Here is a 27,310-nt window from a genome sequence, read left to right on the forward strand (position 1 = left end):
TTCAAGGGGCGTCGTATAACGTTCCGTTACAATGCGGAATGAAAATATTATAGTTTTACGTGAAATCGGTCCGAGCCTTGGCACGAACTCGAGCGATTAAGCTGGCGCACAAAGGCGGAGGGAGATCCCTAAGAATTCTGATTCGACAATAACTTGCGTTCTAACTCTCCGTAAGCGACATACCGGCCGTTTTACGTAGGTCGCGTGAATGCGTAGGTAATTTCGCGATTACCGACTCACGGCAGAGTCAAAAATACGAAAACAAAAACAGTCGAGAGAAATGCGTAAGCGGTCCTCGGATTCAATTATCCCTTTCAAAATCAATCATTTCGCCAACCTTATATCACAGCACAATGCCAAAGGACGTCGGGTGAAGGCCTGTGACGAAACGTTGGAGGGAGGCTCGATGCATCGATCGTCGGTATGACGTCACAGAGCGACTGCGTGCGTGAGGAGAGAGAGAGAGAGACAGAGAGAGAGAGAGAGAGAGAGTCGGCCAGAGTGAGGAAGGGATAGAGAAGGGAGACGGCCCGGGGAAAGTAGGGGACGAGCACCTGTGACGGTGTCGAGGTGGGGCGACTACGTCACAGACGAAAGCGCGCGGGTCGAAGGTCGAGATAACTCGGCATTGGGGAAGCATTGCAGTGGTTGTCAAGTTCGTTCTGCGTAGATACCTTCAGGGTGGCCACACTGATTGGTCATGGAAAAAACTAAGAAAATATCAGTTTTCTGTCAAGGGAATCGGAAATTGAGGTAACGAGTTTACTTTCTTTCGTCGAGAAAATATATTGGTTTATACTGGCTTTTTTGTGCATTATTTTATTTTTCAATTCGAATTGAATTTGAACCGAATATAGGAGTTAATAAGCTAAACGATTCAGGTTTTGGTAACTTACTAGAACGGGGAAAATTTTGGGGGGTTTTTTTTTTTGGAAGAATTTTGTGGCCACCCTGTGCGTTTGACTGATTCGACTGATCCCGCGATGGAATTATACGAAGATCTTTGAACGCAACATGAATCGGAAAACACAGTCGATGTTGGAAATATGATACGCGTCATGACATGTGATATGTGATATGCCGAGACTAGGATACTTATAAGTAGTAAAACCATCTTAAGCCTCCGGGCAAACACTAGTCTTTTAGGGAACGGTCGTTTTGTAAGTATCAATTTTTATGAACAATACTTCGAAATTTCTGAGTTTGCCAACTTTTGGATAACGTAGTTAACACTCTGAGAAGAGGCCGTGAATTTTTTCCGATTTCTTGAAAACCTGGAACATTTCGAAAAAGTGCACGGAAAAAAGTATCTCTTTAACGTACTTTATCATCTCGTACAGTTGCATTTTCACAGCCTATGAAAAATATCAGGAAGTACAAAAAATAATACAGTAAGATCGTGTGATTGTGTGATTTTGTCATCATGTTTAACTAATGTAAAATCGTTTTCATGGCTTCGCGCTCGATTTACACATGGTAATTCATAAACTGAAAATATAAACTAGCGATATTCTTTCCTACCACTTCGAATTATACAATTCGACAATTATGAGGATAAAATAGACGATCTGTAAATATCTGACCGTCTGAGTGGTAGAAACTTCACGAGAATGGGATTCAAAATACTATGCGAAGTAAAAAATACTCGAACGGGATTCTAGCTCTAGCGGTTACCGCTAGATATCGCGCCAATCTTGTAAGTGAAACTACTCGGCGGTAATTTATAGTTATAACAATTCTTAGGGACGAGATTTATTGCGTCCATCTATTTTTGAAGCATAGTCAAGGCAAAGACAGATACATTTCGATTTATCGTCTGTGTATACGTATGCATGCGTGATACTTGCGTCTACTAAGAAACGAAGACAAATTGCGAGGCAACGCGATCTGAATAATCCGTATTAGCATAAGTTGAACATACATCGTGCTTGCAAGCAATGTGAGTGAGTTCTGCGATACGGTGAAATTGAGGATCGCTTACTGGGGATGATGTCACAATCGTCATGGCAACTCCCACAAAAGGTTAGTTGAGTCGAGGAAGAAAGCTCATCGTCGGTGTTTAATTACCGGTTTTCGTTTCCGTCTCTGAATTATTCATGGAGTCTCAATTCTACGTAATATTTTTGAAAGTCGTTTATGTGTTTGAAAATACAATGCAGACTCAATGAAGTTTTCATTTGTTGGGATATTCATGCAATTTCAAAGAATCTGCCAGTATAATAGTTGGGAATATATGCCTCGACCAATATATTTCGGAATAAATCATACGAAGTTCGTTTTTCTAATAATATAGACTCGGAGAAATTATAGCATTTACATTAAAGAAAAAGATGGAGAATGTTACGATGCGTAATTAAATAACTATGATATTTTGTAACATCGGATTTATGTTATGTTTGAATGAGTGGAGGATTTTTGGATTTTTCATTGACAGAAAAACTTTATTGAGAGGTATTGTAAAACAATTGCTGGAAAAATGTTGAGTTGGGATTTGAAAAAAAAAATGTATTGCACAAGTTTTTATTCATCATACTGTTTAATAATTCGACGTTTGGATCTTGTATACATACGGCATGTTGAAAATCATGGAAGTTTCATTCTTATTCTACACTGGAAAATTTGCTCGAAAGAGAACGTCAAGAAATCGTAATAAGAATAATAAACTTAATGAAAGTTAATAACGTTAAAATAATTGATTGAGAAAATTAATTAGTCTTAAAAAATACAGCATTTCGCTCAAACAATCGATAGATATTTCGATCTTATTCAGGTGTTGGATATATTTACCTCACATTCGATGGCCGAACATTTTCAAAGTACACGAGTACAGCTAAAAAATTTTACGAACACAAGCTGTACAGTTAAAAAATATTATTTCACAACAACGTTTTGCCTGGGCATTCTTCACTTACGCAATGCTGATTTTTTTCAACGGCTAAATATTGACGACTTCTTCGTGAGTATTTCTCTGTTGGAAGACTATTCAATTACAATACTCAAACTTTGCACTTAGTTCTGTGTTATACAAGTTCAGATTGTGCATGTGTGCCAAATCAGCGCGGTGACATAGGTTAACAGCTAATTAATTCAACTAGTTATACTGAAGGTCAGGGGTATTTTTCAGATGAAAAGGTCAACGCATAAAGCCGCACGTCACGGCATCCTCATGCGTCACAGCGCAGACGCATTCATTAAAGCTCCATCACGACCGTACGTCATAAGCATCATTCAGACGATAAATTACGATTCTGGATTCCTCGTGAATACTGAAAAAGGCGTCATCGCCATATCTGTATCGAGTTCGGACGAAGACTCTACTTCTGTGCTAGGCTGCATGGGTATGTACCGCAATATTTGATAGTTTGATAGATTTTGTCGCAGAAATACAAAGAATTGTATTTCGAGTCAGGAAATTGCCAATTGATTGGTAAATCTATGCATTTCGTACGCCCATGCTCTTCTTTCAATTTTCATAATCCCTCGCACTGACTCTCCACAGTATATGTATATTAATGTCTTGAACAACATTTCACTTACAATTATTTCTATGAGTATCGAATCGGAATCGAAATACGTTTAAATAACCTCCCTTGAAATATTTCCTGAATATTACTAATTTATTATCGTCACTAGCTACTCGGTGTATTCAAACGCGTAATGCACTTCAGATTAAAGCGGTCCATTAATCGTAAACGGCGGCTTCGTTCCCAGAAGGGAATATAGTCTCAAAACGACTAGGAACCAGTGGTGTAAAAGAATTGTTTAAAGATATTCATCAAAGTGTTTTTTCAAATTATTCCATACTTCGTTGCGGTATACGTTTGAACCAAATGAGTTTATATTCATCAGTCTTCGCCTGTGGTGAGCAAAATCCACATTCTGTCGAATTCCGCAATGAACGGCTTGACTAGGGCGAGTTGATTCGAAACTATGACGTTGTCCCAGTTTCCGTGCATCGCTTGCATCGTCCAATTTGTACTCCCCGTCAAAATCAGCTTCCTATCAATTATCGCAAACTTGTGATGCATCAAGTATTCCGATTTCTTCATCCTCACTCGAATACCTGGCGATGAGGTTATACAAGAAACGGTTAAATATCATTCGCTTGACCTTTATTTTGATTTTTGATTCAACTTTGTATAGCTGCTATTTACATGAAGAATTTCACAAATACTCATTGATTATACAGGTGAGAAATACTAGCTTTGCTTCTACTTTGAGATTTGAAATTTGAAAAACGGTCTATAATTGTGTGATTTTAGCGGGTATAAACGAAATTCTCGACGTACCTATAAATTTCACGTTGTTAAACGACATGCATTAATCAACTCAAAAAACATATGTTTTCACGTTCAACGCACTTGTAATTGCACTTGAAACTTAAAACCCTGATTTCGTCACGACAGATTCTTTTTTCAGTACGTTGTTCGAATTTTCTTCGATTTTCGGTACTTGATTAATTTTTAAATTACAGAGTCTAATTCGGACGTGAATAGTTCTTGAGAAACTATGTACCTAACAGCATAGGATATCTACGAAATTTCATCAATATCGTACAAACTATTTCGAATCAAGATATCACGTGAAGAGTGTCGAAAAACGTTGTTTCGAGTAAATTAATTGTGAATTTTACCGTATCAACTGCAAATACTAAAAGTTGACTTAGAAATTCTACGCGAAATGATGACGAATCGCCTTACTTTCTGAGAAATCCTGTTATTCAAATTGTTTGGGAGTGATTTAGATAATGATACGCGTGCGATTTGAAGAGCCTGAATTGCTTTGAACTAAGTAAAATCTTACCTCGTTCTCGAAAATCTCTTATACGACGCTCACAGGCGGAATTTTCCGCCATTCCTCCATCGACGATAATTCTGACAACTACTCCGCGACAAAACACCTTGGCTATCGCTGCTGCTAGATCCTCACAGCTGAATAGATACATGCAAACATCGAGATTTTGCTGAGCAGATTCCAAATATGCGCATAGTTTCCTACAGCAGAAAGAAAACGTATTTCACAAGTCGTATATATTGTAGCGGATCGTGTACAGCAGACAGGCCGTGTCCATACTAAAAGCAACATGACGACGTTGAAGCAAAGATTTCCAGGGTGGGTGTTTCGACGCTTCGAATTGAATAGATATCTTGTGATCTGTCTGTTACGAAATATGATGTTTGTCGGTAGCAGGGTAGGTTATAAAATCTACGAGATTGAAGTTAGCAACGTTATTGTAACGAAACGTTGAGAAATAATCACTATTTTATTACGGTTTGCTGAATTTCAAACAGCTGTGAAATTATCTCTGTGAAGTTGGTACCCCATTTTGGAAAAAGTAAGTTTTCGTTTTTACGAGTTCTGGATAGTGCTCAAATAGTTCTACAGTTCTATACCCATATGAGAAATACTTCTCGTTGTTTACCACCAATTGTAAGAAAATAATAAACAATAAAAAAATAACAACAATGCTAGCATCCCATAATTAAAGTACGGCAATTTTTTCGAGTTCTAAGAAGATATCAGAAATAGCTCGAGAACTCTTCGAATTCTGATTGAATCGGAAAAATTCATTCGAATGATTGACGGAACTCACGCTCGTCTATGCGAAACTCTCATCGGAACTTCGGGAATGGTTAAAATTAATTTTCGCTGTAAGTAATGCGCGTGGGTATTTTGTTCGATATCTCGGTAACGAAACAAAATAAAAAAATTTCAATCGGCTGAAACTCTAGAATTCTGAAAAAAAAAATGACTGGTTTTAAATAACGGAGTGCTAGCATTTTTGTTATTTTTTATTTTCTATTTTATTAGTGGTAAATAACCAGAACTATTTCTCATATGAGCATAGAACTGTAGAACAATTCGAATACCATCCAGAACTCGCAGCAAAAACTTATTTTTTCGAAAACGAAGTGATCAGCGAAGTTGGCACCCCATTTTTTGAAATTAATTTTTTGAACCCTAATTGACCGGAACTATTTTTGAAAATTATCCAGAACTCTAGAACTCTTTGAGAAGATTCAAGAACGCTCGAAAATTTTAATTTTTTTTTTTCCAAAATGGGGAGCCTACTTCAATTGGTTTTTCGACAAAGTTAGACTGTCTTTTTCGGCTTTATTAAACGTGAAAGCCTGATCTCTAAATTAGTATGGCACCCAAGGTACATCGAACGTCTCTAAAAATCTTTTCATCGATATTCCTATTGCATTATCTCCATTGATTCTCACCTCAATTGTGTAACCGAACAGTTGGAACGGTCGCAAGGTGTTCTAGAGACGGCGTGCATCCGACAGTTGGATGATTCTTCAGAGAAAAAAAGAACCTCGTTGATGCTCTTTGAGGGTATTTTACTTCGAGTTCTTTTATACAATTGCCATAATAGTTCTGTGGCCAAAACTCCCGTGAAAACTACGATCACCACCTTGTTGGAACGGCCAAAAATCCACATGTTCTTCATCATCGTGATTCCTGCACGAAATTATCCTATGAATCATGTTTCATTGGTGTGTACATATTTCAGCTTCAATTATTTTTAAAAGTACAATAGAATTTATGTGAAGGATTCGCATCAGAAACATCGAATTCAAAATACGAAGCCCCAAAACTGTGTACCCCTATCAATTGATTCACGATTCACGTTTTCAAAGAGCCTCCCCATAAATTGCCCGTTTTGTGGCTCGCGTGAATTTTTCCGAAACAAGGGCCAAATGATACTTTACGATACCTCAATATTCACGAATAAATTCAAGCTCGAGTATACACAAGCTTACGGAGATACGGGGAAGTAAACTTTTCAAATTTCTATTTATTCGGTAATAGAGTTCCACAAAAAAAAAAAAAACATTCTCATGTATTTTTCGACAATACCCGTAGACCACTAAAATAATTCAATAAAGCAGAAAACATCCCCTAAAACAGGATGAAGCAGGTTCTTTCTGTACGTGTGTAGGTACGAATTAGTATTTGTTAAAAACATAGACACGTGTCATTCAGATTTATTTATAATATCATTTACATCTCATCAATTTCAGTGTTTTTTTTTTTTTTTTTTGCTGAAAAAATATATGTACGGATTTTCTTCATCAAATTCGTAAGCACCATATTTCTAAATCCCTATTTCATTGCTTGAATTTCACATCAAAATACATTTTAAATTGTCAAAATCATCTTCGAAAAGTATTCCTGCTGTGGTTAAAATAAAAAATTGCGCGAAATATTGATCATTTCAGCAATTACACGACTGCTATCTACTTTTAGAATGAGTTGTTTCAAAAAAACTACATCGTAAATTTCTGTTCACCTTCTTTCGGTAAAAAATTTCAATTTTTCCTTTGGTCATCTTCATACTTACTAGACATTAGGGGTGTGCGGGTATCCGAAAATTTTAATAAAATCTCCACGACTTACAATTCCAGACGGCTATGAAATTGTCGTTCAGATTGTCCGAGATTTCGGAAATGACACAAGTTCGAAATTTTTAAAAGTCTCTGTTGACTTTAAAATCCCGTTATTTTTGGAGAAGCGAAAACAGTCGTGAATAAAATTTTCGAAAACTCCGCACTTTTCGGCAAAACCAAAATTTTCGAGGTACTTGGAACTTTTTGGTGACTCGAGATTTTCGCGTACCCACAATTTTGTGGTAATCTGAAATTTTCGGGTACCCGTCCTCGATCCCAAACGCCCCTAAATATTTGCCTCATTTTGCATCACCTATTCAATTCCACGGATTGATAATTTGATATATTCTTTTCACATACTTATAAGCTTTATAACTTGGTTTTAAGTCATTATATTTTGCTTTAAATTTCCGTACGCATTGCATGCATATGATTTCTTTCGTCTTCTAAACACCTTGAGAAACATTCATTCTTGCTTATGTTAACCTTAAAGTCAATTAATATTAACGGCAGTCTGAATCCAAACTTACGTGCACGTACGTACCAGAAGGTCCACACCAGAGAACGAGTGGTATCCTTTCAAGATCGCAAGCTAACGGTCAAAGCATTTTCTTCGTCCTAATGCCTTTTATGGCTTCGACTATTCATCCCACCAACACTTAAGAAAAAACTATTCAGCTTTCAACAACAGTTCGTTAAAGACAAACCAGATGCCCGAAAATCACTTTATGATATTTTCGGACATGCAGGAATTGACGTGCACGTACCACGTAATAAACCCGTACGGAATTCAGCAAGTACGGAAATTGCCCAAAATATCATCTCAACATACGTAAATCTTCCGTATTGGTCCTCTTCCCATAAAAAAATTCAATTCCAGAAATTCCCATAAATGACCGAATTGGGAAGCACGTTAGAAAACTGCAAGCTAAAGAATGAACTCAGAAGAGCGTCGCAGTGTGCAAAAACAGCATAGTTCTTCAAAACCTTCTATTCTAGACAGGTTCAACAAAAATCTTTTAACAGAATAGTTCTGAAACGTCGTCTAACTAGAGCAGTTCATCGAAAACCTTTCAAGCAGTCAGTCCAAACCATCATTAGATCAGAGTGATTCACACAATCTCTTAGCATCAAGACAAGTTAAATAACTCTGAAGAAATTCCGTACTTTTCTTTTATTTGAATATCATTATTTTAATAATAACATTCAACCGCTATAATCTTTATCCAACTAAATTTGAATAAACTTAATCATTGTGTTTCATCCATTTTGTGTATCAATCGAATTAATTACCTTCAACGTGAGTAAATCAAACTGACAAATTTACCAAACTATCTCCGTACCCATTTTAGTATATTGACCGGCGCCATGTTTGGCCTTCGTGAATTATCCTTCTTTCTTTTGAAAACCCTTTCACAAGACCCCGTTTTGGATAACAGCTTTAAAGTGTAGGGATCGATTCTAAAGTGCTAGCGGACAATTATTAGCAAACATTTCATACATTTAGATACAGACAATAATTCAGCTGACGCAATCAGAGTAATCGTGCCTAAATATTGTCAATTCATATCATATCTAGTCATCGTCGATCACGCAGAGCCGTTCACAGCTCGAATCATCAAGATCAACGAAAGGTAAGTGAAAGCTTTTATTTTGAAAGCTCAACCAAAAGAGGAAAACTCCGCGTCCATCTCAGGTAAATCGTATTTAGGAATTTTTTCTTTGCATGAGCGTTAATTTATTGTGGCGAATTTTGGTTTTCCGTAAATAAATAATAGCCAATTGAAATCCAGCCCATAACACCCGACTAGACCCGACTCGGAAGAATTTCAGTAATGGCAGACCTCAATTAGGTATGTTTTTTTTTTGTCCTCATCGCTCATGGTTATGCTCAGAAAATCGCTAGAGGGTCTTTTAAATGACTCTCCATGTTCGCCCAACTTGTAGTTCGACTCAACCGCCTGGTTCTTACTTTGAAAGTTTTTTTTTATATATTTCAGAGTAGTCGTTTATGGGGAACGTGGAGTTCATGATCAGCAAAATCGTGCAGTGGGGTTCTTCCGAGAAACTAATTCTAGAAATGGATATCGGTCGTGTAATTTCTGAAATAAAGGATATTTCCCGTAATTTCGTATTTTTACTATACCAGGTATAGCTTTGAGTTTTCCAAGCTAGTGTCAATAATTTAAAATTCATTTTGACGTGAAATTCAAGCAACTACGTAAGAACGAAGTAAACCGTTGTTATTATTATCATGATTGAAAAAAAAAAAAAAAAAATTGTACTTCAGGTAATGCCAATTTTTTCCAACCTGGCATCGCTCCTGATTCCTCCGAAACGACTGGAGCAGCAAAAAAACACTAAATCTCTATAAAGATATTGATCGATTGTGCTCAAATGGTCATGCCATCTTTAGAAATATCGCGAAGTTACCACCTTTAGGACATCGCGGGATGACGTATCAAAAACATGGACTTATTACTAGACCTATACTATACGTGGAAGCAAGCCACCTCAGCGCCTACACATAGCTAATCGGAGTTACAATTTTCCATCTCACAATCAGTAATGAAATGTAACGCTTGGTTGCCTATGCCTAGGCGCCAACGTGGCATGTCTCCACGTTTAACGCAGTAGAAATAGACTGTGCGCCCTTTGCAGCGAGCTGAAGCCGTGACAAGACAGAGAGAACATCAGCCGCAGGTATTTCCTCTCACTCTAATCAGTGACTTGGCGAGAAAAACACATAGAGGCTTATTAAAAAAACACTGCAGGACTAGCTCTGTCCTTCGATCGTGTCTTCAGCAGCCCCGTAGGTGCACACAGTCTATCACTGTAAGTCTATGATTGAGAAATGCGAAGTGTAAGATTTATTACGAGGTTGAAGTTGGTAACGATAATATAACGATAATATAACGAACAATCACAAAAAATCACTATTGTCAAGTTTCGAATGAGTTTGAAGATATTGGAATTTCAAAATCATGGTATCACTACGAAATTAGTATGTTGGTTTTGTTTCGTTAGAAGTAAGAGGATGCCTGCGTTGAACTTCACTGATTTTGGCTATTTAATCGAAGACTGTATGTATCGTTGACCTGAAAACAGCGATTTCAGCGCAATTCCATACATGTAGTCCAGAAAAATTAGAGAAAACAAAACTAAACAAAAAGAAAAGGATACGTTAATTTTCGTATCAAAAACAAAATCTGAAAAGTCCCCGCATCTCTGTACCGGGCTTTACGTTGATCATGAGCGAAAGCGTTGAAAAAAAAATGGTTTTTCTTGGATACTTCCGCATGTGTTAGTCCTACGACAAAAATGTATAGATATATTTTTTATCGTAGAATAAATAGGTAGGAAGACATTTGCGGAAAACTAATTTTACGCAACGATGACGCGCCATAAAACCATCACGCACCCCCTTTGTCAGCGGCAAGATATATTTTTGGATAAAAATTTCATGGTAAGTAATATTATGGACTGAGAATTTTCGGATATACAAGACGGAAATTCTTACATGTATTCGATTCGGGAAGTATTCGCAGCTCGCTCCAAAAAGTACGGAAAATCTTGGTCATAAAGTACAAACTTTGACCACTTATAAACTTCGAAGGTTTTTAATGTAACGAAATCGCACAAAAAGCTTTATCTGCATTGCTTTTTTCTTCGAAAATAAATTCGTTCAAAACTTAAAATCTGATTACTAGCTTGATAGGTACAATGCTCAAGCAGAATTCTACATTATCCACGCCAGACGCCGCGTCGTGGTCGCCGAAATTTATCCGGTGTTTGCACGGTTGTAGAAATTTGATAAGCTCCATTTTAAATTTGACTATCATTGGTATAGGATGAACGCATACGGATATATCAACGAAAAACCATTTTTTTGTATATTTTCCACAGATGATCGACGAAGACTGACTTATTGTCATAGCATTCTTTTGACTGGATTTCATCGTCAGACAAGCCTGGAGTTGAGAAATAACGGGCGTTTTATAGACTTCGATATTTCAACGTTGACGTATATGTCTCCAAATATCGAAATTCACGTATCTCAAACGCGAAAACGGGGTTAATAGTTCCATTCAATTCGTAAGTTTGAACAAGAACACGCCAACACATTGTCATTTGACGCATAAATAAAGAAATGCCATGGATTCTAAGAAATTGCAATAGTAAAGTCGTAGAATTCATGCCCTTTCTTTATTTCTGCGTCGAATGAAAATATATTTGAATATCTTTCTTCAGAATTGTGTATAGACTGGAGGCTGTGGAGCCCTTTTTCGCGTTCGATACGTGGACTTCGATATTTGAAGGTATATACGACCTCGAAATCGACTAGGACACCCCTTTGGGAGTATTTACGAAAACATTAGTTCGGCCTGAAATTTGTTGTGATGGTTTTGTTGTTATAAAGTGTATTGTGCTCCGCTAAAGACCGATAAATTATCATATGAGTCTTCGAAATATAACCTCAAAAGAAAGAAAACAATCACCCGTAAAAGACTTGGGAAACAATTTTCTAACCTCAAACTGGATTCAAAGTTTATTCTTCGCGATAAAAGCCTGTACGAAGATATACAAAATACACACTCTAATCGTGATAACGACGCACGTGGCGGATGAACTTCGACATTGTTCGAATGCAACCAGTAACACTACACACAAACAGCAACAGCTAGTTCCACTGTGAAGTAAAAACCCCGCTTCTGTATTTGCTGTATTTTCACGTCCAGCAAACAGTTGGATGCAGCAACAGCAAAATGCTCTCATTGGCTGCTTGCTACGTACGTAGTGGGGGGACTTCTGTTGCATGCAGCAAAACCAACTGCTCTAGAAATAGATTTATTTCTACTTTAAACAGCAATATTCATGACTGCAAAAAGCTGGAAAAAAAAACACCAGAATCTTTGACGAATTAGTGTATTTTTGTTGCTGTTGCATCCAGCTGTCTGCTGCACGTGAAAAAACAGCTCCAGTAATTTGCTTCGGCCAACTTGCACGTTGCACCGTGCAACCGTGCAACAACAACGAAACGTAATCACGTGTCAGTTTCCGGTCATTACCGATCTCTAGGCAATGATGTATTATGTAGTGACGTTGACAGTCTTCAGTCAACGGTAGTAATCAGCTGTAATCAGTGCCGTTCACGCATCAGTGTGGTTATGTGACTCCAGTGCGGTCACGTGACCTTTTCCGTAACGTCAACAGGCTTGGACGCCTGCATATAGGCAACTCAAATTACGCATCGATAACTAAACATGCATCAATAGACGCGTTACGAGAAGCTTCGCCAGCTTTCCGCTAGGCAGTCTTGGCGCTTCGTGCAGTGTTTGACTTCCTAACCTCTTTCTTCTCGGCACTACTCGGCAGAGGAGTGAAGTGGAGCCAGCGGTTATCGAAGGGTAGACGAGCGGCGGGTGATTGTGAGAAGCAAGTGAAAAGTGTTTGATAGTACTGATAGTTGCAAGATATTGATAAATCAGCGTACCGCCGAAACACGACGATGGCTTCTTTCGAGACACTGAGGCATGATTACAACGTAAGTAGGCCGCTTTTTCAGTTAGAAATAAGACTCAAGCAGGCGGCAATGTTGTTTACTAATACATAACCTAACTTAACTGAACCTAGTACAAATTAAGTTTGTTTGTAGATTGATGAAGCTCAACTAATTCAATTCAAGTTAGCAAAATTTAGCCGAAGGCAATATTGATGAATGTTTAAGTTTTTTGCACCTTTGCTTCGCAATCTAATTCATCTGCCGATTTGTTCCCCTCAGTGTCTATTGTGATAGATCGATGATGATCAGCTATCGTGTTCATTCGTAACTTGTAGTGTTGCACAGCTTGGTTCCGTAAATTTTAACTAAAGATCAGTTTAAACTCGAGATCAGCTGTTGAATTCTGTTATTCAAGCCATACGGGTAGAGAAAGGTAGGGAAAAAATACTACGCAACTACTGTGCAAAATAAAGAGCATGTGCATAGTTGCTGAGCGATTGACAAGCACCGAAAATAAGTGCTTCGTTAATTTCATTGATTTATAACACTTCCAGTAAAGTTAAAAATAACAACACATTTAATTTTATATTTCAGAACCACCTGGAAAAATGCTTCAAGTTGTCAGATTTATCCGGATTCCAAAAAAAGTGTCTGGAAATGAACACAAATGTCTCGAATAGAAAGTCAATCGTCGATCAAGCGCTGCGAGATACGCTGCTTACTGTACTGCTGGATGATTCTGTGGGAAACGTACAGCATCTTGAATCTTACATAACGTTTTGTATCGAGTTATGCAGGAAAGACTTAACAACGGCTAGCATGCCAGTCATATTACTCGGTGACATATTTGATTGCATGACATTGGACCGATGTGAAAAGTTATTCACGTTTGTCGAGAACAATGTTGTTGTGTGGAAAGAAGAGATATTTTTCAGTGCCTGTAAAAACAATTTACTCAGGATGTGCAACGATCTGCTCAGAAGACTTTCTCGCTCTCAACAAACTGTATTTTGTGGAAGGATTCTTCTATTCCTTGCCAAATTTTTCCCATTCTCTGAGAGGTCAGGGTTGAACATAGTTAGTGAATTTAATCTCGACAATCACACCGAATTTGGCAATGAGAAATCAGAGCAAGAAGTGCTTGAGCAGATCGTAGAAGATGGCGACAACACTGAGAACAAAATTCCAATAGATTACAATCTGTACCGAAAATTCTGGGCGCTGCAAGACTTTTTCAGAAATCCAAATCAGTGCTATAATAAAATGCATTGGAAGGTTTTCTCTGCTGTAAATATCCATTTCTACCATTATTCCATTTAGATTGCACAGGTCTGCGAAATATAACTTTTAATACCCCCCTCAAGTAATAATCCTTTTTTTTAGTTATTTAAATATGATGAATTGAAATATAGCGCTAGTTTTTTTTACAGCGAGTCGAGATTTCTTTTGATGTATTTTTGAACTATTTTTATGGAAAGAAATAAAATGAACATAAAACTGAATGTTTAGGTATAAAGTAAACTGGATATGCAGTAAAAAAAATTATCGATATATTTTAATTCAAAATACGTAAATACCTAAGAAAAAGCATTATTACTTGAGGGAGAAATGAAAAGTTATATTTCGTAGACCTGTATTATTTTTATACTTGTTTGCATCAGTGTCATCAATTGATTATAGCATACGTCGCACGTCTTGTCAGCGTTCACATCTTTCAAATTAGAAGAGCAGCGTAGCCTTCCAACAAAATGTACAAAGATGGACACTTCGTCGGAGGAAAACTACAAGGAAACTCACTACTTCGCAAAGTATCTCACTAATCAGAAGCTGTTAGAGTTGCAGTTGTCAGATTCGAACTTTAGGAGATACGTACTACTTCAGTTCCTGATACTCTTTCAGTACCTCAACAGCGCCGTAAAATTCAAAGCGTAAGTTCATATTCTACTAAGTTTATTATAAAAATCAAATTATACATGATTTCACTGCAACTTCAAAATAACGCTCATTCCACATGTCAAGTCAGACATAATTTCACCGTACCATGCCACATCGCAACCTGAATGTGTTAAAAAGTAGACAGTTACTTGTTTTCTCCTCTCTTCTGTTTCTTTTTTTTGTGAATTGATGAACAAGAAATATGGCTAGCATTTGCTTGCTTCCTTGCATTTATGTTATGTAAATTTAAGTTTGCAAAGAAGTATTACTGATGAGTGTTAAACTAGCTGTTAGTCCCTTGAGACCTTGCTCCACAGTATACAGAATATTTCAATATGCCTGTGGAGCCCTTAGCTACATTTCAAGTAGAGTTATGCAGATTAAAAAAACACATCGGATCCAAACCAGGCCAACATTGCATCCCAACATTATGCGGTGAATAATTGATGTCGATGTTTGTATTTTTATATGAATTACATCGGTCATTTGCCTGTTTTTGAATCGATAACAATTTCGTTTCTGACCTCAATCTTTTTGTGATCACTGTCTTCGTTTAGCGAAACACACGAGCTGAAACCTGATCAAGTCGAATGGGTCAAGACAACAACAGACCAAGTGTATTTATTACTGTCTGAAACACCTCCCAATGGATCTGATTTTGCGGAAACTGTAAAAAACATTTTAAAACGAGAAGAACACTGGAATGCCTGGAAGAATCATGGATGTCCACCGTTTAAGAGGCCTGCTCTTGAATCCAACTCTGAGGGAGAAGAACCAAGAAAACAAAAAAGACGGATCGGTGACGTAATCCGAGCTGCCGAAGATGAAAAAAAGTATCATTTAGGAAAGTAAGTACCTATTTGAAATGATTTAATGACTTAATCACTTTCTAATCTTGATTACACATACTTTTATTCATTTTCATGATGGTAAAGTCTTCATGATTCAAATTAGTTTTTAACATTGTTATTAACCATTTTTTTTTAATTTCTTATCTGTAGCTGCATCATTTTCTCCTAAAGCTTGATAATCTCACATGAATTTCATCCCAATGACCTCATTGTTTCAGTCCTGAGTTGACAAAGCTATGGAATTTGTGCCCTAACAATTTGGAGGCTTGTAAATCAATGGACAGAGACTTCCTGCCTTCCCTAGAAACTTATTTCGCCGAAGCTATAGAGCAATTGGATCCAGCTGCGATGGTCGATGATGAATACAAGTACGTATGACGAAGTATTTCCTGATTCTTACCCATTTTTGTGTTTCGAGAAAGTTTTATATTCGTTTTTCCCTTTGCAGGAAAGTAAATGATGGTAACTTTGGTTGGAGAGCACTGCGATTACTCGCTAGGCGGAGTCCTCATTTTTTTGTACATGGGAATAACCCCATCAACAAATTACCAGAGTATTTGGAAGCTATGATAAAGAAAATCGCCAAAGATCGACCGGTAATATTCGTGATATTAACTAACTGCTAAAATGTACATTAATAGAAGTTTAAGTAGTCTTTGAACAAAGCTTAATCTCGAAAAATATTTATCTTAATTATTATGAAGTGAACATATCATCATAGTCTCTTTCATTTCTTCATTTCATTTTCTTAGCAAACGCAGTCGGACATAAAAACAGAATCCGAAGAAATTCCTACCGACGGAAACGAGGCCGAATTCAACGAGGACGTACTTAAACAAGAGACCGAACAAGTTGAGGTTGACGCATCAACAACAAAGTTCAGTAAATTCAACAAAGTGACGGCCGATATTGTTGCGAAACTGTCAGATATATTAAAAGGGAACTGGAAAGATCTAGCAGCGAAATTCGGATACCATGCCAACGAAGTGAGCACCTTGGCATAAATTTAATATTGACGAAACTCGGAGACACAAACAACTTTCCAATTTTCCTTTATTACAGATCGCATTCTTTCAGAAGAAACGAACACAGTACGAACAGTGTAAAAGCATGTTAGAAATCTGGGCCGAAGAGGACGAGGATGCATCGATCGAAAATTTGGCTTACATCCTCGAAGGATTGGGCTTTACAGAGGCAGTTGCTGTATTGAAGAGCTAAAACATGTTCTTAATCTGTTTCTAGAGTGTAATCAATGTGACTGATCGAGGACTATCGAGGACTACTGCAGCTGCTTTACGTGGCTGAAGACAGGAGAAAATTTGTTTGTTCTTAAATTTTCAAAAACACTAAGAACAATCGAGCGGATTATAGAGGTTGAGAATAATTTTCGTCAAAATTGTTTTTTTCGTAAAATTCTCTTTGTATTTTATCCGAAATGAAAATAGTAGTGTATATGGAATTAATATGAACATCACAATTAAAGTAATTTTAATATAAATCATATAAAAATGAAATGAACGACAACGTGAATACAGATCTAAAGAGTATTCACTTGGTAATAAATTGGGCACTGCAGTAAAATTTTTCGTGGTATAATACGAATCTTGTGCGTAATACAATATCCTCGAACAAGTATACAAATCGTATTTCTCGCACATCCACACACACACACACTCACGCACGTATGCAGTGATACGTACAACTAATAAATAATTCACGCGTCATTGCGATTCCTCTTCATCTTCTTCGTCTTCTTCTTGTCGTGTATATTGTATACTCCTACGTTACAGATATTGGTTTGGAGCTGGTAATTTTATCAAGTAGACGATTAACGATGATAGTATTCTTCTACGATAGTAACAAATGTTATTTTGACTGTTATGTGGAGGCAGTCGTTTCTGGATTCACTTTGAGCCTCTAGAATCAACGCTGCTTGACTAGTTTAATATTATCTGTTTACTATACGTATGTTGCTACAGTGAATAGTGTTTAATCTATGAATACACTCGTTACGTTCTTGCCACTTGACCAATTCAGTTACACCTATTTGATGCCTGCAATTTAGGCCATCGATTGGTTTCTTCGCAGCTGGGGTGAAGATGATTTATTAATATTCACCCATCGACAAGTCATTTCAATAAAATAATCCAGATTACCCGTTACTTTTTGCACTATAGCCATATGCACTATACTTTAGCTGTGTCAGGTAACATTAAATATGCCGTCTTATTTTTTCAAATGACTTATTCGTTGGGACCTTTTAAGCATTGATTTCAAAGCAAAGTTGACAAAATTACAGTAGCCACTAGAATTCTTGTAATACGTAATAATTCTGGATCGAAATCTTGTATATGCGATTCAAAAGTATAAAACTTGGGCCACATTTTTCATCATGGAGAAAAGAAGTCTAGCTGACAGGTTTAAATTGTACGCTTGTGGGACAGACAAAAGAGAACTCTAAACTTATTTTTCTGCAAAATTACTGAAACAAATTTTTGGACAGATTTTTATACAAATTTTGTAGCTGTAATTTGAACAAAAATTAAAAAACAAAAATAGGTCAATTGAAGAATTGTGTCTGAAAATTTCACTATTTAGTTGTGATCATGACTAGTTTGAATCGGTTCTACAAACTTTGAATGCGAAACACTCCCTTGAAGCCTGATATTTTCCCTTCGACTAGTTTCATATACTATAAAATTTGACTGACAAGCTGTAAATTTGCTCAAAGTATTGTCAGAAAAAAAAAATCGTTAGAATAAAATTTGAAGCTAGCGTCACGCGCAAACTCTCAAAAGTCTAGATCTTTAATCTTGAAAGATATTCTAAGAGAGTTTGGCGTTATCGAAGGTTGAACAGTTTATGAAATTGTATTCTTTGATAAATTCACAAGTACGATGGTCAGAATCAGATGTTTTTATGTTCAACCTTTTTTCGGTGACAAATTTTTTTGCCTTGCCGTTTTTACAGAAATTTACTTGTTCCACTACTGCTCCCCTCGAAAATTTTCCTTAATGTGTAAACTGATAAATATACAGACAGAGCATAAATCTAAACATCATTAAATGCCTAAATACAATTTAGCAATTTCATTTAATATCCGCATATCGAGTAGTTTTTTTTTTTTTTTCTTAATTAAAGGTGACCCGTCTTTTCAATTCTTATTCTTAGTTTTATTTTTCATTATGACAACCCTCCGAATCAATTGCTTTCAAGCACACGTAGGTACTTTTGCATTTTATTTATTTTATTGTTTTATACAAAAGATATAAATTTTAAGAGTCAATTGAAGGAAAGTAAGAGAACATAATCGGTAAAAAAAATTATGACTTGCATTGTAGATTTGGTTTTTCAGAACGTAACCATGACTTTTCTACTAAATTAAGTGTGATATACGATAACTCCGCTTTTTATAACTTGAAAGTAAAATTTGCTGTAGATTGCATACGAGAAATGAACTTGGCATAAATCTTTAACTCAATTCTCATCTTAATTTAAACGAATCTAAAGCTGAACAGTCAGGTAAACTGTGATTCAAATAAATGCAAGTGGGGTCACCTATGCTTACACTTAACTATGGCTTAAACATGAACATTCATGCATACGTTATTGACTGTAACATGTAAATGCATCGATGGTAATTACGTATATGTATAATGGTATAAATATTTAATTTTTAAAACCTATGCATAATAGATATGCAGACGGTAGTGCATAAGTAGTTAATATTTTTTTCCCTAAGCCGACTCAAACAATGTTCAACAATTACTATTGATTTTTATTTCATTTTATTTTTTTTATCAATTTTTTTTTTTTTTTTTTTTTCGTTTTAACGTCTTTCTTGCCGTGCTATAACTATGTCATACTGGACGTTTTATGTGATTAGGCAACATTCATATCGTATCATTAGTATGTATAATAACGACATGTCGGAATTCAATTTACTTGACAGTGAATAGAATTATTTTCTATTTCCCTGCAGTCGAACAGTTATATAGAAGACCTGGGATTAGTAATTTCCGACGATTAAAGATTACACGAGTAAATTTATTGATATGATGGCTGATATGACACGTTGAAAAATTATTTTTGAGACGATCAGTCTTTTATTTAAAACTGAAATTATTCAGAAAGCATACTCGCTATGTATTTAGATTATATTGATCATTTTCAAATGTGATTATTATTCTTCATGCGACATTGTTTATGCGGATTAAGGTTATTATTCTTGACAGTTATTTGCGTATTAATTTAGTTCTTCGAAAAAGATCGAATTATCAGCGAAGAACTCGCACTCAACGACGTTCATTTTTATCCAGCATAAAAATATTCTTCATTCCAGATTCGCCATTGCGGTCAAAATCTTTAACCGAATTCAAAAAGTTTTAAACAAAATAATTTGCGCTTGCCATTTTTTTTTATCACGTTTTTCGTCAAATCTAACATGTATTCCAATTATTTTTTTTTACCAGACTGTGTGCTTCGATTTATTTCGCAAATTTTCTTCAACAATTTTTGAGATGCAATGCAAAATTGAAATGCAAACTCTTACGGAACGTGTTTTTTCTTCATTTGATCAATATTTCTTAAACTCCAGAGTTTAAAATCAATATGATTTCCGATTTTATAGAAAATAGGAATCATATCATCATCTTTGATATGTTCTTAAATATGCGAACAGATTTCAGTCGATTAGATTCTTTGTTGTCTGTTTGCTCCTCGTTTTTCAACTCACTACTATAATCTCGCAGCATACTTATAACTTATATACGATTCTCGTTGTAACGAATAGATATTCTCATCTCTTGAGTACGAGTTCTGTACAGTTTCTTTAAATTAGAATTGACGTTTCCATAATTTTCCTTCTTTCTTCTTTCTTTCTTCCTGGTAACTACCTGGTATTAAATTTCTGGGATTAATATTCCATCAGTTCCGCCAAGTGTCTGTTGTAATCTTCTTCGGACAATTCTACATCGTCATCTTCCATAACGTCAAATTGCTCTTCGTTGTCTACATCCCTGCGACGTCTAGACGTCTGTGTAGTCACCTCCACGCACAATAGAGCGAATTTACTATCGCACGAATATCGGATCTGTTCCAGAAGCCGCTCTCCGTTCAACGGAGAACCCAATCCGTAACGATCCGAGCTACTGGTATGCCAAGCATCGCAGTAAGTGTCCATCGCCCTTTCGCCATACTTGTGCGATCCGTGCCAAGCGACTTTTTCAGGCCTGGAATAAATTCGCAGGTATTTACTTTTCATCATATTCGGTGATATAAGCAAAGTATTGTTTTCGGTCGAAAAGTTTTTATAATTTCAACGAATCGCAACGTTTTCGGAACTATAGAATCCGAAAAAACAGGTTTCTAGAAAAATGGTCTCTCGGTTTGTCCGACAAACTCCCGCGATGATCTTAGAAACGGTTCGTTGAAAAAATTTTAAACTTATAGGATTTTACAACGAAATGACGGGCATGAAAAATTGCCATGTCCCGTTTAATTAGAACTTCCGGTTCTACCAGAAATAAATCGATTTTCAATATTTCACCGACATCGTTACTTTTTCTGAATAAACGATTATATTTTTCCCTGTTTATATGTTTATTTAGAAAAAAAATGTGTAAATTTTTTGTTCTTTGAAAATTTTTTTTTTAATTTTTCTTTCAAAACTTATTCATTTGGCTGTCAAGTCCTATCAGTTTGAGATTTTCTATTCGGCCGTTTTCGGGATCATCGCAGAAGTTTGTCGGACACACCGATTGATTCTTCTCTTTTCATACGATGCTGATGAAAAATACCGCGATAAATCTGTTTTTCTTCACTCAGTTTTAGGATCTTTATTTATTTGCGCAAAAGAAATTTTTTGACATCTTATATTATACGCATACCGACAGAAGTTTTCAGAAGGATTTGCGAATCGGCTTGGGAAGTATTCCTTTTAAAAATTCGCGCTTTCGGAAAAATAAATTGTATGCCGTGAAAATTCGTAGCCATCTTTCACGTTTTCAATCCGTTACTGTTTTGTAGCTCATAAAATCGATCAGTAGATTTAGAATCTATTGTTAAAAATATAATACTGTATGAAATTTACGGTGTATACAACATTCCCATTTTCCCCACTAACTCGCAGAGCATTCTTGTAAACAATGAAATAGAGTATGTATAATTGTATATAATTTATAATTTCTTTTCAAGAACTGGGCTTCAACTTTAGTATTCTGTACAATTTCCTGAATCTATGAATCCGATGCGAAATTCTCGATTTTGAATGAAAAGATGTTTTTGAAAAGTTTATTTAAAAAAAAAAATAAGAGTAGGAAGTTGCTATAATCACCCCAGAAATGAAAGTTTTCGTTCCGACGTACATATGAATGTTAAGTTAGAATAAATATATCAAAAATGAATAGGATATTGTCTTCCAGATAGTTTGATATATTTTGATGATTTCGGACGAAATCTACGCGGCTCTTTTCAACCCAAAATTGACTAAATTTTGAATGTCATCGGTTATAACATCAAAAAACAAATAATCATTACGATATCTCGAAAATGGTTCGTCGAATTTTGATGATTTTAGTCTGAATCAACGCGGTTTTCTTTAGTTTAAGATGAACTAATTTTTGAATTTCATTGGCTCAGCAGTTTTAAAGTTATTTGAACAAAGACAGTTGAAAAAAAATGACATCTCGCAGATGAATTTTTTAAAACAGGCTAAATGTTAATAATAAGTTTAAAATTTTCTGGTCTCAGTCGACAACGCTCTTCTTAGCCTCAAATTACCTCAGTTTTGAATTTCATCCGTACAGTGGTTTAGGAATTATTAACACTTCTGATAACTTGCATAGCTACGAATAAGTTTAAATTTTTTCTCTACAGATTTTGACAGGAAGAAAAAACTATTTTTCTTCCCTTTTTATTGATTGCTCGAATTGGAATATTGAAATGTGTTATTTTCGTAATACTTCCGCCTCTCGAAGTAAATTTTTAAACATTTTGACGTTCAAATTCTGCTTTAAAGAAGTCCGAGGCAACTGACAATCGATTCATTCGGAAGCGTGTTTCACGCGGGTTTTAAAATTTTAAATACAAAGGCGAGGCTGTAAAAAAGAGATGATTCTGATTTAAAGAGTTGAATGTAACGAAAACCAATCCGAGTCCAATCGAAAGTTTGAGAATGTTGATACCTATATGTGAAATGATAAACAATTCGTTATTAACTCCAGAAATTTTCGAAATCGATAACTTAAATACTCGTACCAAGAGAAATCTGTGAGGATATTTTTTCCACTGAAGCTGTAGATTCTCGGGCTTTGCGAAAAGTAGGCGCCGTCTCCATTGAACATTTCCTTCCAGGAATTGAACAGGACGTCTCCCTGCAATTGTAATCATAATTATTGATCAATGGATATTCTCGCATTGATAAGCTGCTGGTTATGGAGCCGCTTACAAGCGATAGTCATACCTTGGTATTCACGATCGGCAGATCTCGGTCGGCGAATCTGACAATGCTGTCCACATTTTGTACCCTTGAGCTCAAAAACGCCCGGAAAGTGCTGCTCCTGAAGCCAGCTCGCCTCGATTGTCGGTAGCAGGAATAATCCGCGCCCCGAATTCCATGCATGTCACCGGTAATTGGCTCGTTTAGTGCAGCCATTCGCAGCTAAAAAAAAAAAACCGAATTATTTTAATTTTTTGGGCCATTGTTTTTCAGAAAGGCAAAAAAGAATGTACTTGAATAAATAATGCTGTGAGATTGAATTGTCGTTGATATAATTATGAATCCTATAACCAAATTGCCAATCTGGAAATTGTGGCTGCAGTTCATCGAGCTCTGAATTGTTAATTTTTCAGTTTTTCTTTTCTTATGCAAAGATTACGATACAAATTTATATAAACCTCTTGAGATGTAGTGTTAAAGTATCGAATTGCCATGAATTTCCACGGTATTCACGATATCAAATTTTCTGATATTTGTCATTCTACTATGAAAAATTCCCAAATGAGTCGAAATAAGCTTTGCTAAGTCCGAAGTTATTTTTTGCACCGTTTTGATTTTGTTATTTTCTTTGAAAAATTTACTGAAGACATTCGTATATGCAATACAAATGAATGTTGTGAAATTCTATTTCAACAAATTTGGAAGACTTTTTTAAACGATGTAACGATTTTTAATGTCTCAAAGGTTTTGCTGTATCCGTTTTTGTTGAACGATGCAAATTTTTGTTTCGATATCAAAAAGAACAATGACTGTCTGTCAATGATACAATTTATCGTGACATTAGAATTGATATTATAATTGAATTCAGCCTTACCATTTTCGGGTACCACTGAGCAGCGGACGAGGGAAGTAAATATGTTTACGTTATTCAATAAAGCCGTGTGACGTCATGTTATTCCGTGAGTTATTAATTAACAAAATGATTGATTGCATTGTTGAAAACTCACCCCTGTACCGTCTGTCTTCAACAGGATTTGATTCACCAAGTTTGAAATCTCGAACGGTGGTTTTATCGGGGGTGGAGCCGTCGTTGGTGGGGCTGGCGTTGTGATTGGTAGGAGCGATCCGAGCTTGAAAAGAAAACAATATGTACTTCACGTAGGCATACAATATGCAGGGTGAATTCCTAACGACTGCACGGTCCGTCGTCTTCTAAAATTTAATGCGCACGCGCTACAATCCGAGAGTAACTGTTCGCCAGGATTACCAACCGTCATGAATTTAGCCGATGTAACGTTCATTGATAGGTTCTCAGTGGCTCACTATTTTTCTGGAATCAAAACTGGAACGAGTTTCTTCTCGAAGCAAATTTTATACGCCGATTGACTAGCGACGCAAGTGCCAGGAGAAACAAATGATACGTTGATTATGGATACATAAAATTTCTGTAGAAAGAAAGCTTGTTTGCATATTCATTCCAAAAAATATAGTGAGTCGCTCGAAATCTATTAATGGATATTACTGTACACTTAAAATTTTTTACAGTTGTCGGTGCCGGTTGTACCCGATTCATAACTGTCAAAATTTATGAAGTTAGAGACAGTTGGTCGCTCAGGGAAATAGTAGCTCTCGGACTGTAGCACGTGCGTATTGAATTTTAGTAAACGACGAACCATGCAGTCGTTAGGAAATCACTCTATATACAACTTAGGTAAGAAACTGTGGGGGATTATTGTGAGATCTTTGACGTGTTCAATTGGATAAGGTTTGGCCCTGCATAAGCAATGTTTCATGTTATTTTTGACTGGTATACTCACAGCGATGTACTGCCATCCGTTATTCACCCTGACAAGGAGAGCTTCTTCGTCAATTATGTACGCCAATGTACCGACTTGACTGACTGCTGACATCTGTGGAAGCAACACGCATGTGTATAAATTGGGGATAAATTGGGGGACATTTTACGTATTTGTGAGTACGTATTATAAGTCACGATTATTTCACCGTCATACAAATTACTTTCCAATTCTCTTTTACACAACATAGCTAATTTGATAATCATTTCATTGCCCGGAATGATTCGTTATATTTCATTGTTAGATAAGTCTTTTCCTGTATTTTTGTTTTTTTAACTCGCAGTTATTAACACCACGATGGCAAGAATATGAAACATTTTAGACATCTTTTTTTACACGAGGTAGTAATTAAAACTTGTTTCTTCAAAACAACAAGAATCCTGGGAAAATTTTCATTATGCAGACGATAATTTTTGCTAGAGATTAATGCAACCAGTATCGGTACCTTGGTCATGGCTTCTGTATTTTGGAATGTCACAGCACCAGGAACAATTTTTGTTGTACTTTCCGGTGGACCTCGCGTTGACACGGTACCGGATCCTGAAAACCAAAACCAATATATTCAAGTCCCGGTATCCGAGTATGTTAAGAGGTGAAATTGCATATTAGTTCAACTAACTCCACATGGTATTCGGTTTTCTTAAAGTATGCATGAAGACATCGTGGAATAAGATAAGCAGATCGGTTCTATCGCATGTCCGGCTATTCCAAAGAAACTGAATATCTGATGGAGTTTTTCGACTGTGGACTCAACGGCAGATCGTCCAATACTACATATTCTCTTTCATTGCGCATTAAATACCGTACTTGCAATCAATTAAACACTTTACCGTAGTGTTCTTTGAGCTCCTTGAGCTGTTTAAGCTCTCGGAGAGCCTTTATCTCGTCCAAACTGCTTCTCGGTCCTTGAAATGTAGCATGAAACAGTGATGGTATGGTTTAGAGCGACTTGAATCGAAGCGTAAACGCCAGATGGCCTCGATCATCGATAAAATTTGATGAAAGAAAAAAGTGAGATTCGTCAACTTTGGGCACTAACAGTAAGACAAATGAAAAATGATGTATATCAACCTTTCGCACAAAAATTTGCTAACACTCATGAACGTGACAAGTGACATCAGTTTTTAAATCCAACAGCATCTAGGTACTGTTACATGAATTGGAACTGAACAAAAAAAACTTCCTTAAAAAATGAGACACTCCACAGAATGTTGTAGGTATACCTTGTCTAGATCCGTAACGGCTGTCTCCCGGGTCCATAAAGATATGACCTCGCCTGATGCCAGGTTCTCCCTTCTGGCCGATGAAAGATAATCCGGGTGAACCTGGGGGACCCGGAGGTCCTGGTGGCCCAGGAACTGGAATGTATTTTCCTAGCGACGGCGGACCTGCGGGACCAGGTGGTCCTGAAGGACCTCGCTGACCATCCCGACCTGGCTGACCAGGAGTCCCGGGTGTTCCGGCATCTCCTTTGTCCCCTTTGACCTATTTTCGTTGTAGTTCAATTGTGGTTAGAGCTTGGAAGGGATTTACAGTTTATCCTGTAGAAGAGAGATGAAAGTGACACGCAACGGACTAAAAAAAACGATTCAAAACCACTTGAACTTCCGAAGATTTTAATGGATATTAGAGGATGCTGAAAGACTTGGTATGATTTCTAATCATTGAAGAGACTCCAAAAGTCCGCGTGCACTTTAAAAATTTAACTAACTGATGCACGTAGGTTTGTGTGTGGAATGAATCGAAGAAGCGCTATTGGCGAGCATTACTTTGAGTGCACTCAAGGTTGCGTGAAGTCATTTCAAGTGACACAAATTTATTTCTCATACGTAACGTCTTTTATTTTATTTATCATTTTGTAGATGTAAAGTCAACAGTTCTGATGTAGTTACGTCCGACCAAAGAATGATCAATCCCTGGTTGTTGAATTATTGCATAAATTATTTCAAAAATTCCTGGGTGATCGAAACGAGTGTCGAGTCGAGTCTTGTGGGAATGAATCGGTTCATCGCATCAATCAAATTCACATTATAAGTACTCACCCCAACGGAAAGTCCGTAGGGACTCGGAGCGCCTGGTTCGCCCTTATCACCCTTGGATCCCGTCCCACCTGGATTACCGGGAATTCCTGCTGGACCAGGCCGACCCTGTTGGATTCAAATAGCGAGGATGATAACTGATATTCTGTGATGGATAGAAGATGAGATTTTTTCCGTAAAAGTAAAGAAGACATTTTTTGTTCATCTTTGTTACATCTCCACGTAATTCATCATCAAAATGGACAGTTTAGTCGTCAAAGTCCATGATTATTTGACGAAATTGGAGACACA

General features: G+C 36.6%; 3 protein-coding genes across 10 annotated transcripts in view; 1 reads left to right on the plus strand and 2 right to left on the minus strand.

The window, feature by feature from the left end:
- The first annotated feature begins 1,943 nt into the window (after positions 1-1,943).
- Hpr1 (THO complex 1-like protein Hpr1) lies at positions 1,944-19,938 on the plus strand. Of its 2 annotated transcripts, none has more exons than XM_046610357.2 (10): positions 1,944-2,022; positions 3,125-3,338; positions 12,774-12,942; positions 13,495-14,187; positions 14,581-14,828; positions 15,393-15,683; positions 15,905-16,054; positions 16,135-16,282; positions 16,439-16,672; positions 16,764-19,938. In XM_046610357.2, exons 3-10 carry the CDS (start codon positions 12,907-12,909, stop codon positions 16,902-16,904), a joined length of 1,941 nt encoding a protein of 646 aa, XP_046466313.1. In that variant the 5' UTR covers positions 1,944-2,022; positions 3,125-3,338; positions 12,774-12,906; the 3' UTR covers positions 16,905-19,938. The 2 variants fall into 2 exon arrangements, with proteins under 2 accessions (XP_046466313.1, XP_046466311.1); XM_046610355.2 differs by having other exon boundaries at positions 1,949-2,022; positions 16,749-19,938.
- On the minus strand, positions 3,331-12,136 carry zuc (Mitochondrial cardiolipin hydrolase zuc). 5 transcript variants are annotated; one of them, XM_046610359.2, is made up of 4 exons: positions 11,928-12,136; positions 6,228-6,468; positions 4,804-4,994; positions 3,331-4,063 (listed from the first exon to the last, which is right to left on the minus strand). In XM_046610359.2, exons 2-4 carry the CDS (start codon positions 6,458-6,460, stop codon positions 3,846-3,848), a joined length of 642 nt encoding a protein of 213 aa, XP_046466315.1. In that variant the 5' UTR covers positions 6,461-6,468; positions 11,928-12,136; the 3' UTR covers positions 3,331-3,845. The 5 variants fall into 5 exon arrangements, with proteins under 5 accessions (XP_046466315.1, XP_046466316.1, XP_046466317.1 ...); XM_046610360.2 differs by having other exon boundaries at positions 6,228-6,483; XM_046610361.2 differs by having other exon boundaries at positions 11,994-12,134.
- Positions 17,864-27,310, minus strand: part of Mp (collagen XV/XVIII-type protein multiplexin) — a 156,290-nt gene continuing 146,843 nt past the window's right edge. For 2 of the 3 annotated variants that reach the window (XM_069133337.1, XM_069133338.1), the window contains 10 exons: positions 27,023-27,127; positions 26,204-26,465; positions 25,811-25,885; positions 25,426-25,520; positions 24,942-25,034; positions 24,132-24,254; positions 23,999-24,013; positions 23,149-23,346; positions 22,944-23,059; positions 17,864-20,917 (listed from right to left, as the gene is read on the minus strand). In XM_069133337.1, the coding sequence (XP_068989438.1) occupies positions 20,602-20,917; positions 22,944-23,059; positions 23,149-23,346; positions 23,999-24,013; positions 24,132-24,254; positions 24,942-25,034; positions 25,426-25,520; positions 25,811-25,885; positions 26,204-26,465; positions 27,023-27,127 (1,398 nt within the window). In that variant the 3' untranslated portion in view covers positions 17,864-20,601. The remainder of the gene's footprint in view (positions 20,918-22,943; positions 23,060-23,148; positions 23,347-23,998; positions 24,014-24,131; positions 24,255-24,941; positions 25,035-25,425; positions 25,521-25,810; positions 25,886-26,203; positions 26,466-27,022; positions 27,128-27,310) is intronic. The other variant, XM_069133336.1, reaches the window with a different exon arrangement.

Source organism: Neodiprion pinetum, chromosome 2, assembly GCF_021155775.2.
Source record: "Neodiprion pinetum isolate iyNeoPine1 chromosome 2, iyNeoPine1.2, whole genome shotgun sequence".
In the NCBI taxonomy this organism is placed as follows: domain Eukaryota; kingdom Metazoa; phylum Arthropoda; class Insecta; order Hymenoptera; family Diprionidae; genus Neodiprion; species Neodiprion pinetum.